This window comes from Papaver somniferum, chromosome 11 (genome assembly GCF_003573695.1).
Source record: "Papaver somniferum cultivar HN1 chromosome 11, ASM357369v1, whole genome shotgun sequence".
NCBI lineage: Eukaryota > Viridiplantae > Streptophyta > Magnoliopsida > Ranunculales > Papaveraceae > Papaver > Papaver somniferum.
This window is the reverse complement of record NC_039368.1, coordinates 32006315-32018738: the sequence shown is the minus strand read 5'-3', so window position 1 is coordinate 32018738 and position 12424 is coordinate 32006315. Positions and strand designations below refer to the sequence as shown.

General features: G+C 35.3%; 2 protein-coding genes across 2 annotated transcripts; one reads left to right on the top strand and one right to left on the bottom strand.

The window, feature by feature from the left end:
* Positions 1 to 4463: 4463 nt before the first annotated feature.
* LOC113322127 (protein MAINTENANCE OF PSII UNDER HIGH LIGHT 1-like) lies at positions 4464 to 5898 on the top strand. Its single transcript, XM_026570150.1, has 3 exons — positions 4464 to 4732; positions 5036 to 5170; positions 5293 to 5898. The coding sequence occupies exons 1-3, from the start codon at positions 4556 to 4558 to the stop codon at positions 5770 to 5772; spliced, it is 792 nt and encodes a 263-aa protein (XP_026425935.1). The 5' UTR covers positions 4464 to 4555; the 3' UTR covers positions 5773 to 5898.
* A 108-nt stretch (positions 5899 to 6006) lies between these two features.
* LOC113322126 (G2/mitotic-specific cyclin S13-7-like) lies at positions 6007 to 8800 on the bottom strand. The gene is made up of 8 exons (XM_026570149.1): positions 8621 to 8800; positions 7869 to 8074; positions 7547 to 7753; positions 7317 to 7445; positions 6978 to 7226; positions 6718 to 6876; positions 6444 to 6622; positions 6007 to 6330 (listed from the first exon to the last, which is right to left on the bottom strand). The coding sequence occupies exons 1-8, from the start codon at positions 8655 to 8657 to the stop codon at positions 6195 to 6197; spliced, it is 1302 nt and encodes a 433-aa protein (XP_026425934.1). The 5' UTR covers positions 8658 to 8800; the 3' UTR covers positions 6007 to 6194.
* Between the last annotated feature and the right edge of the window lie 3624 nt (positions 8801 to 12424).

Here is a 12424-nt window from a genome sequence, read left to right as displayed (position 1 = left end):
AATTTAAGCATCTACACATCTATTATTTCTTTTCTTTTAGATATGATACACAAAATTGCTAAGTCATAACTTCTTAATCGTGATAATAATGTCATTTATTTCCCAGGAAGTTATTCTGATATCACAATAGCTCAGTATCTCAAGAACTTGCAGCTTTTATCAACTTATCCATCTTAATCAACAAGCCTTTCAAATAATATTGGAGAAATGACACTTAAAATCAGATATTCTTCATATTCTAACCCTTGTCACATAACACACATTTAACATTAATTGTAATAATCCAATCACGGTTTTGTCCTTACTTAGCTACTACGGTTATCTACCAGTACGAGCATTTTTACGGACAACAGCTTCGCGATAGGTCACCCATCCCTTAATTGTTCTAGGCCGAACACACTTGACTGTATAGTTTTTTTTCCAATTACCTTGTCGCATAACACACAATTAACATTAGATCGAATGATCCGACTCTCCACCGATATTGTCCCTACTTACACACTACGAGTATCCAACAATGTGTAATTTTACGGGCACCACTGGGAAGCAACTTCTCGGAAGGTCACACATCCCTAAATTTCTCCAGGCCGGGCATAGTTAACTGCAAAGTTTTTTTTTCTCCCAATTTTACACCTCGTTTGGTTGGAAGAATTGGATTCCTAGGAATTCAATTAAGGAGTAATCTAATTCCAAGAATTGGATTCCAGGGAATTAAATTCAAATCCAAAAAAATAGTGTTTGGTTGAGGTAATTCAATTACATTTGTTGTTACCTTGGAATCCAATTTCATTGCACTATTAGACCAATGCAGTATAAATCTATTATTTTAGACGGAATTGGATTACTAGGAATCAAAATTCTCAATTACATAGAGTTTATTTGTACCGTTTGGTTCAAGAAATTGGTCACATTCCCCTAGAATTGGATTACCAAGAATTATATTCCTTGAACCAAACATTCTCTTAAAGTCATGTGTACTTAAAAAGTATAAGTGTAATTTTGTTGAATATAACTACCATTCATCCAACCAATGCGAAACATTAGGTTTTAGAATATCACCCCCTTAGAATGAAGTCATCCCCCGATACAAGATCACATCTCATATGTTCCTTGCCACTTACAAGGCATGTACCTGATCCAACCCACTCAGCGTATTATCCCACTCTCGATAGGTAACCGTTGTTGGTTCTGGTGCCATTTGTAATGATCTTACCCTCTACTAATAATGTCCCTACCTACTCAGCCATTGCGGTTAGCCACCAGTTAGGGACTTTCTACGGGTACCGTTACAGTCATCATAGAATATCTTCCCTGAAGGTTACCCATCCCTAAATTTTTTTCGGCCTAGTACTCTTAACTGCAGTGTTTTTTCTAATTCTGAAGCCAATTTTGTTTAAAAGTCCTCTGCTTAATTTTGGTTATATCATCACTTATATTTCATTCAACCAACCACTGTCAAACATTATGTGTTGCAATTGCCAAGTGTTTTCTTATCATCTTGCTCAACTTCTTGAATGTCATTATCTTGAGTAGAAAATAAAACATTTATAAGAAAATAAATTTTTATTTCAACATTCAACAACTTAAAGTCTCAATCAATTTAGATTTACCACAGAACTGCCAAACCCATTTTTCTCTGTGCATCAAAATGAAAGTGTATTTTGGTGCACGTGCACGTGCTTGTGCACCCCTACGTGATGTTTTAATTAACTTTCAGCGAAAAATCCACTAAGATGAATAAAAACGCGTAACTGAGGGTATTAAATATAAAATAACAACATTTTAAAATAAATGAAAAACCCTTATCCATATTATTTTGTAATGGCTATAGTGCCCTCACATTTCTTTTTTTAGTTTCAGTTTTAATTTTATTCCTAAAAAACCTCTAAGTCGGCATAGTAAAATGAAGAATACCAACTCCAATTTAGACAGTCGACATGGGAATGGATAAACATCATACCAATTTTTGTTGATTTTTTTCAGTTGACTTTTTTCAGTTGATTTTTGGTTGGAAATTTTCAACTATGCGACTGTTATAAAAAAAATAATCCAAAAATTAAGATTTATGAATTTCCACCAGCGTCGACATAAAAGATTCATAAATGATTGTGCCAACCATGCCCAAATAGGCATTTCGGTCAATATGGTAGATTTTCTTTTCCAATGGTGACTGTAGTTGTAAATAGATATATTTTCTTAATTTTTTTAGGACTTACTTACAATCATTATTGTTGGACTATTGATGTTCTTTCCAAAAGAAGAAGAAAACATTATAATTATAATCGACACAATAAAAACAAACATAAGATTCATTTTTAAGATGAGGTAATGAATTAGAAATATGAAAAAATAAATGAGGGCGGATCCATTCACACTTCTGTTCCTACACTATCTCATATTTTGGATAACTTTTTTTAGAATAATACTTAAATATTAACATATTTAAAGCTAATATTTTGGGAATATGTTCCTCTAACAAAACTTTATATATCTACAAATTATAAGCATATTCTGAAATATCAATCCACACCATCTACCAATCATAATCTCACCAGTTGAAAATCCTTTGATTTATTAACTACAAATTTTCAAAATAGTAAATGGTGGCATTATACATTTCGAAATGGATTTAGGAGTACATGAATTTGTAAAAATAACATAGGTTCTCTAAATATCAGCTTCAAATTCATTAACCTTATGATTTCATTTAAAAAGAAAAGAATGATCCAAAACGTAAGATAGTGTGAGAATAATACTGCGGGTGGATCCACCCTCAACATGAACAAATAAATAATCTGGCATTTTTAGGGGCGACCCCGAAAGAATTAGGGACGATTTTTTTATTCCCAACCCATATACAAGGTTAAGGGATGTCCTAAAGGGTAGTAGAATACGTTAACGCCCTTCGGTTATCGGAAGTTATTTTGCGTCTGATTGTTAATATTAAATCGGTAGTTAAGTAAGGCAAAGATCCTACCGATTGTTATGAATTTGTGCCAAATGCATATCTGGCTTCTATCACAATTGGAAGTTAATGATAAATTAATTTACTACCGATTATAGACTCAACCAAAATTCAAAAAGTATATGATTTTTACAAAATCTCATTTTGGGGCTACTCTATATTCGGTAGTTATATGAAATATTTTGGCTACCGAATATGGTTGGATATTGGGAAAGAGAGCCGCTGTATAATCGGAAGTCAAGTTAACTTCATTTACTACCGATTATAGGCTCAACCAAAATTCAAAAAATTGAGAATTTTTGCAAAATCTCATTTTGGGGCAACTCGTATTCGATAGTTATATGAACTATTTTGACTACAGATTATGGTTGGATATTGGGAAAGATGTCTGCTGTATAATCGGAAGTCAGGTTAGCTTAATTTACTACCGATTATAGGCTCAACCAAAATTTAAAAAATTGAGAATTTTTCCAAAATCTCTTTTTGGGGCAACTCCGTATTCGATAGTTATATGAACTATTTTGACTACCGGTTATGGTAGGATATTTGCAAAGAGAGCCACTGTATAATCGTAAGTCATGATAACTTCATTTACTACCGATTATAGGCTCAACCAAAATTCAAAAAATTGAGAATTTTTGCAAAATCTCATTTTGGGGCAACTCTATATTCGGTAGTTACATGAAATATTTTGACTACCGAATATGGTTGGATATTGGGAAAGAGAGCCGTTGTATAATCGGAAGTCAAGATAACTTCATTTACTATGGATTATAGGCTCAACCAAAATTCAAAAAATTGAGAATTTTTGCAAAATCTCATTTTGGGGCAACTCCGTATTCGGTAGTTAAATGTACTATTTTGACTACCGATTATGGTAGGATAATTGCAAAGAGAGCCACTGTATAATCGGAAGTTAGGATAACTTCATTTACTGCCGATTATAGGCTCAACCAAAAAATTGAGAATTTTTACAAAATCTCATTTTGGGGCAACTCTATATTCGGGAGTTAAATAACCTAAATTCACTACCGATTATGGTAGTATTTATTCCAAAGGTCTACTTTAATCAGTAGTCAAGATAACTTTATTAACTACCGATTATAGGATAATCAAAATTCAAAAGATAGAGAATTTTATTTTGAGGATACTTTACATTCGGAAGTCATATAAATTAAATTGACTCCCGATTGTGGATTAACTTCCCGATTGTAAAGGGTAATTTGGGCATCAAAATAAAAAAAGAAGATAAGGGATGACTACATTTTATATTTGGGTGATTTTTTTTTGTCTCTTTGTGTCGCCCCTAAAAATGCTAGGATAAATAAGGGGCGAACGGCAACTTTAATCAACCAAAGGGGCATCGCAGTAGGTGCAAATAAGTGGTGAACGGCAATTACGTAAATAAGACTCCCAAATGTTGATTTGGTGACACGTAGATAACACAAAATCCATTCAAATTGAACCACAATCTCCTACAAAAAGAAAATCTCTTCTTTTCTCTCTCTCTCTCTCATTCTGTTCTTTGTTGTACTAGCATATGAACCACTGAGTCCAAGTACTAAGGTTTTTCTCTTTGGTTTCTTTACAATGTCTTGTGCTTCAAAATCTATGCTTTCCGCAAATTCATGTATATTTCCTTCTTCTCAGACTAAATTCCTGAAAAGGGTACAAAACTTAAAGTCACTTAACCATCTCTCCATTGTCCGAGCTTCTTCTTCTTCTGAAGATGAATGCAATGTTGAAGAATGTGCACCTGACAAAGAGGTCTTTTTCTCTCTTGTTTTGATTTACAGATTTAGTGGTTTCATTATGTTAATGTGATTTTACTTGGATAAAGGTTGGCGTTGTAGTTTGGACAGATTACCTTAGACAAAATAATCAAATCCTGTATTGTTCTTAGCCTGTTTTTTGAGAATTCAGATTACCTTTAACAATTGTCAATTGCATTCATCTCTATGGTAATTGCCTCCCTTGTAAATATGACTAGGCTTAACTAAATGCATGATTTGTTAAGAGTGTCAGAGATATGGAAGATTGATTATTTTGATTGTTATAATAATAATGTAGGTTGGGAAGGTGAGCATGGAGTGGTTAGCTACGGAGAAGACTCAAGTTGTGGGAAGTTATCCACCTAAAAAGAAAGGATGGACCGGCTATGTTGAGAAGGATACTGCTGGTCAGACCAACATCTACTCAATTGAGGTTGGCATTCTGTAGCATCTATGCTTAGCTCAAATTTATTAGGCACCGATGTTTTGTTCAAAAGTTTGAGAATATAGTTTTGATTGTCATATCTGAGCTAAATATGCATTTGAATTTTGCAGCCAAATGTTTATGTAGCAGAAAGTTTGATCAGTTCAGGAACCGCAGGAACTTCATCCGAGGGAGCTGCGAATACAGCCGGTGTTGCTGCTTTTATAGCTCTAATCTCGATTGCAGCGGCATCATCTGTTCTTATCCAAGTTAGTAAGAACAAACAACCTCCAGTTCAGACATTAGAATACTCTGGACCATCTCTTACTTACTACATCAACAAGTTTAAGCCTTCAGAAACTGTTGAAACTACGGAAATCAAAATTGAAAACTCTCTGGCATCACAGCTAGAGAGCTCGGCACCATCAGTCTCTGAAGTTGAGCCAAGTACACAGTTAGAGAGCTCAGCATCACCAGTCTCTGAAGTTGGGCCAAGTACACAATTAGAGACCTCAGCACCACCAGTCTCCGAAGTTGAGCCACAATTAGAGACTTCAGCACCATCAGTTTCTGAAGTTGAGCCAAGTCCTGTGTCAACTAGTGTGTCTTGAGCTCCTCCGTGATTTTTCTATATCATTATATTTTGTACACTCCGAGTCAATGTAGAATCTATATACAAAAATATCACTGAACAGTATCCTCTACTTTGTGATGGCTTATATTTTTCTTGTTTATTATTCTTCTACATTAGTTCCAGTAACAGACAGTTAAGGAGATCAACAAAGTAAAATCACACCAATACAAATGCTATAAGAACCCCCAAGCCAAGATGCAGGCGAAAAAACTCATAATTAACCATCAAACTTTGTAGATATTGCTATATAACAAACACATATATGAGTTGAAATTGAATTATGTGTTCTTAGAAAATGAAAATACAAATGAGCTCATTGAATTCTCTGGTACAGTATTGTAATATGAAACAGCCTACAGAAAAGGCTTTGTCTCTATCTCTCTATATTTCTCTGTCTCATCATGCCAAGAGGCTTTTGGCTGGGGAGAGGTAGGCAATAGCACTGCGTTCAGGACTTGCATATTTCCTGTAAACAGTCCGAAGATTGTGTTCTGCAGCGCCAGAGTGAAAGCTGACCAATTGTTTGGCACATTCTCTGTCAAACCAAATAAAAGATGGATGAGATTCTGGTAATTGGCAAACACCTCAAACAGAATGAAGTTATGTTCATTAGCATGAACAAAATACAACAACAAGGGAATAACTTACATCAGCTGAGATTCACAGAAGCCTGTATGAAGCTTAAGTGTTTCATCCCACAGTGGTGTCTTGTTCAGGGTGCACCTTGCTGCATAGACTGCAGAGGCAGCCAACATGGATGGAGAGAATATTATCATGCCATACTGCATCAGACCCAATTCCGCCAAGAAATAAACCATGTGCTCCATCTAAAATCGAAGAACGTTAAGAGTTCAGAAACAAAGGTACACAAAGCTTTCTGCATCATTTAACAAGTCAAAAACAGAAGGAGATATAGTTATACCTTCTTATCAGCCACGGAAGCCTTGATAAAACGCACAAGGAAAACGTAAGGAGTAGGGACAGTTAAAGTCCATCCAAGCTTTCCCAAGATTGATTTCTCCATAGCTAATATATGTTCTCTTGTATAAGCCCTGTCTGAAATACAGACAAAGTCGTTTACCTGCAAAACACACCAAACCCAGATGGAGAAATTAGTCAACTCAATCATTTTAGCCTATAAAGTTCATTGGTAATGCTGATTTTAGTTGTGGGAATATATACCTCTGGTGCCCAAATTTCTTCATATTTACTAGCAATCAGCATAGAACTCATGCCCAGTAACTGCAACTCCCTTTTTGGAACAATGTGTGTGGATAGGTAACGATCAACAATATGGATGGTAAGATAAAGGGTTTCAGGGGCGAGTTCAAATTTGCTGTGAACTTCAATCAACCAGTCTACAAGAATCATCCTATGGCTCTCATTAATTTGTTGCTGTGAACCCATATAGTCATGAATTAGGCTCGACTTCTGCATGATAGGATCATAATGTATAAAGTTCAATACAATTGCTTTAAGATATAATGTATGATTTATCAATCAAAAATAGAAGAGAGCTACCTCTGCGAGCTTGTAATACTTGTACAAATCCTCCACGTACTCCACAGCTGCCAACTGATTATCAGCATCTCCTCCATCAATGTCCACAATGGGGTCCTTCTTTGGTTTATCAGCTGAACGACAAGCATACTGAGATAGATACAAAGAGTAGCATTAGTTAAGTAGTCTGATAGAAATTAGTAGGATGGCGAAATAAACAGGACAATAGATAGAATTTCTAAGAAATCTACCTTGCTACGAGCAGATAAAACTGCAGATAAGGTTGGAGCTTTCTTCCTTGATTCTTTCTGGGGCTTTTCCTTCTTAACCTCTACTGTATCTGGACTAATATCAATTACCTCCACTGGCTTGTGTTTCACAACTTCCTTCTTTTGAACAGGCTTTGATATCCTTTTTTTAGGTACAGCAGCTCCATCATCAATCACAACAAATTGTAACTGTGATAAAGTAATCAACATAAGACATTTGTGAGACATTGCACAGTTTTAATTCATGTGATTCAAGAGAAAATATTGGCAAGGGAAAGAGATCTCTACGGTTGATTATTAATACCTTATTTTTATTCTCCAAATTAGCTTGTGCTTTAGCAAGTAGCTGTTTACAGAATCCCCTAGTGACAGGACGATGTGGTGGAATTCCATTGACCTGCTGTGCTTTCCCTTCTGCACCTCTAATAGTCTCTACATTCCCGATATCCCCTAAAGGTTTCCGAATTCCTCCCGCTGGTGCTTTTGCTTTAGGAATTTCAGCAACCCCATCTGAAAAATGTCATGGAAATCCTTTACTAAGCAAGACGTAAAGGGTATACCAAATTAGAGATCCAAACCAAATTAACCTAAAACGATGAGATTCCGTAAAGGGTATACCAAAATCCGATGATTCTTACAAATTCATAATGGAAGATGATAGAAAATAACTATATTTGAAATAAATCGAATGAATCAGAACGATAAGTACTTCAGATGTTGTAGAAACCCTAGATTCAAAAGATACAACTTTTACTGAAAAACGGATCAGAAGGAAGAAACGGATAAAAAAATTCAGATGCCCTAGAAAATCCAAAAACCAAAAAAGAAAGGGTTCTTCTGAAAAACAGAAAGATTTCCATCAAACATCAAATTTCCTGATAAGATTGATACTAATTTAACAAAAGGAGATACATAATCTGTAAGATCCAAAATCTACAGATTGATGCTAATTTACATAACAATTCATCATTAGACAACAAAACCCACAAAAAAAACACAAAAAGAAGAGATAAAGATCATCAAAGAACCAGAATATCATAAACTAATGAATAATACCTCTTTGTCTCTGAGGAAGAACTACTCTTGACGCCATTTCTCTAAATCCTAATATCCCAAATTAAGATTAAATCCAATCAAACTCCTCTTGCTACGATCTTAAAATCTCTCTCTCAACAAATCCCCTCGGTCTCTAGAATTTCTCTGTGTTCTTCTCCTTCTTTCTCCTTTCCTTGGAAATCTTTCTTTCTCTGTGCACAGTAAATAGATGAGGGCTTATATTCCAATTTAAAACCTTGTTTTAGGAACCTCTGCAACGGTCATAATTCTAGGATTAAATAAATCAAGGCCGTTAGATTCTATCTAGATTGGACGGTGTAGAGACTAGGTTCAAGTCGGTTCTTTGTTTTAAATATTTTGTAGCCGTTGTAGTTACTTCAATGGGTTTGTATAGGATAAGAAACTAGCCATCTACCACCGTTGCTTTTAAGGTCAAGAGTTAGGGCTTCGATGTATCTAACGGCTACAATATGAATGAAGACGGAAGTATTTATTTGGGGTGACCGTAAGTGTTTGCTCCAGTTTCTGAGATATTTTCACCCGACTTCTTACGTGTAATTTCTCAATTCTTACAAGTAATCCCGACATAAATTTCGTCAAAAAGAACGCCGCAATAAAATCTTTTCACTATTTGTCACTAAACTTTGGTATAACATCCATTTTTTTAATAGTGTTATAGGTAGAAGATAGCATTCGACTGTGTCGTGTTAAACGTGTATTATGTCGTCTAATATGCCCAAAAATATGGCGAAATGTAGCGGCGAAATTATCGTGATGGATAAGTACCAATGTACCATATCATCTTTGATGTTTTGATGATCTAATCACTGGTTTTAAAGTCTCTCGGAATGGAACAATAATAAGTCATCTGCAATTTGCAGATGATCTTGTGGTGTTTCTCAAGGATGATGAATTGCAGGTGCAGAACTTGAAGCATATTTTGACTGCTTTTGAGATGATTTATGGGCTGAAGGTAAATTATAGGAAGAGCACTATAGCTGGCTTAGGCCAACTGCACAATGGAGAAATTTGTGTTGATTCTTTTGGCTGTTCAAGTTCTCAATTACCAATGAATTATCTTGGTATCCCTATAGGCAGTAAATCTAAGAGCAAATTGATTTGGGCTGAAATTATTCTTAGAGTTCAACAAAAGCAGGTAGCTTGGAAAAAAGTGTACTTATCTAAAGGTCAGAGACTAATAATGATTCAAAGTGTTATTACTAGCCTTCCAGTTTACTACTTATCAATGTTTCAAATGCCTATTTCAATTTCAAAGGAACCAAAAAGAATTATGAGAAGATTTCTTTGGGGTTCAAACAATTCTGTGAAGAAGAAGAGTTGGGTAGCTTGGTCTACAGCTAATCTACCTAAATGCAGAGGAGGAGTAGGTATAAAGAAATTGCAGATTGTCAACAAGGCATTACATGCCAAATGGATCTGGAGAAATGGCTCTAAAAAACAAGTTTTATGGAGAAAAATTGTCAATCAAAAATTTGGAGGTGATGTGGAAGCTTTATTTCCAAAACAGAACAATAGAGCAGTTTGTCACAGCCTTTGGCTTGGAATTTTAAAATCCATAGATTTTGTTAAGAGGGTACAATTCTTAATTTGAGAAGTGGCAACAACATTCACTTTTGGGATGATGTATGGGTCGGTGATTCTTGTTTTAAAAGCTTATTTCCAAATTTGTACAAGATTTCAAGAACAAAGAATATGATGGTGGAAGATTTGTCTTCTTCAAATGGAGCCTGGGATTTTAAATTTTGTAGAAGACTGCAAGATAATGAGGTTTTGGATGTGGCAAATCTTTTGCAGGTGATTGGTGAACCTCCACAGATTACTGATGAAGATGTTAGAGCTTGGAGATATGGGGATTCTTTTACAGTTGCTAATGCATATTCAGCTTTGGAAGATAGGGGTCTGCTGAGATTTCCAAATAAACAACTTTGGAACTCTAAAGTGCCACTTAAGGTGTCTTTCTTATTGTGTACTTTGTGTTACAAAGGTGCACAAAATCTAGATATGTTATTCAGAGTTGTACTGGTTCAGAACACAGATTGCCTGTTTTGCAATCATTTTGCAGAAACAAATGATCACCTTTTTCTTAACTGTAAGTTAGTTGCTACTATTTGGTCTTACTTTCTTAACAATTTTGGTATTGCTTGCGCTCTAGCTGATGATGTGAAGTTGAATTTATGGGAATGGGAAGCTAAGAAAAATTCAAATAGAATTAAGAAGATTTGGAGTTTGTTGTCGTTTGCGATTTGGTGGACTATCTGGAAAGATCTCAACAATCGTCTTTACAACAATCACTCTAGAAATGTTAATCAATTGATCATAGTTGTTAAGTGTTTGTTGTATACTTGGGCTTTGAACTCGGACATTTTTTCGGGTTTCTCCCTTTCAACTCTCATTTGTAATTGGGATGCAGTGATACATTGATCCCTTTTCCCTCTTTCCCCGTTTACTTCAACTGATGCTCTTTGCTTATTGTCGCTGTTTTAGTGACTTAAGCTCTTTCAATAAACCTTGCCATTTTCCGTCAAAAAAAAAAATCTTTGATGTTTTGATGATCCTAGCTAACGAGTTTGGAACACCCTATGATGCAAAAAAATAATAATAATTTATGCACAAATACTGTACGATGGTTTTTTTCTTATTCAAGAATGATAAAATGTATTAAAAGTTAGTCCATTACCAAAAGAGTAATAAAGTTGAACCAAAAGGAAGTACAAGATAAAAATACAGTTTCACGAAGTAAAATTGCCTAAATGAAAGCAAAGTAAATCTAGCGCAAAACAACTTCTCAACTGTTCGACACAATGTTCAAAGAAAACCCCCTAAAGATACTGGTTTCTACACACCAATTAAAAATCAGGGCCTTAACATTATCTCTTGATCCTTTCCATAGAATTGCACTTGTCATTGAAGAGTCTAGCATTCCCCTAACCAAACTGCCCACCATATTACCAATGAGATGATATCCTATACATTTCTTCTTATACTGCTGCTTGAGTTCAATTCCCAAATTGTGCTTTTTATAAAGTCTTTAAACACCCATTTCAGATTATAACCACTTAGGTCGGTTCCTGTGGGCATGGAAAAGCCCCAGGTTTTCCATTTTTGTAACCTACTATGGGCATGGAAAAGTGGCAAATTTTGCCACTTAGTCAGGCTAAGTCTAGCTTCTATCGAGCGGTCGAGCCCGGGAGATCTAATCCAACGGCCATAAATCCCCGCCTGTAAATGCCCAATTCTAAATTCGTTTCAACTCACACCTTCTTCCTATGTTTTAGCTTTTCTAATTTTTTCAAAATATGAACATGGCGCAGTTAATAGAAGAGCAACATGTTACCGAAATCAAATAGTTGAACACCGAGCTAATGTTCAAGAAGAGAAAGAAGAGAAAGAGATGCACATCAGCGCAATTTTAGTACTGTAGAAGATGAACGCATTTGCAGGAATTATGTTTTCTTCACTAATCATCCCATCATTATGGCGCACTACAGGCCATTTCGTTTTAGGGACGCGTTTCACAGAAATTTGAAAAGCAAACAATGAAGTTGAATAATCGTTATGTGTTGGTGTTGGAGGCGCGGTTTGTTGTAATTTCTAAGAATGTTAACAAGTACATAATTTCTTAACCATTCAACCACAAAAACCTTCCAGAATAGGCATCTGTCACCATTATGCACTTGAATGGTGGAGTTTTGTGCAACAAAATTTTTGCTCTCCAGCATGCCATCCCAAAGGCTTTTACCTACAAATTTATTAGACATGTTAATCAAAAAATCCTTTATATCC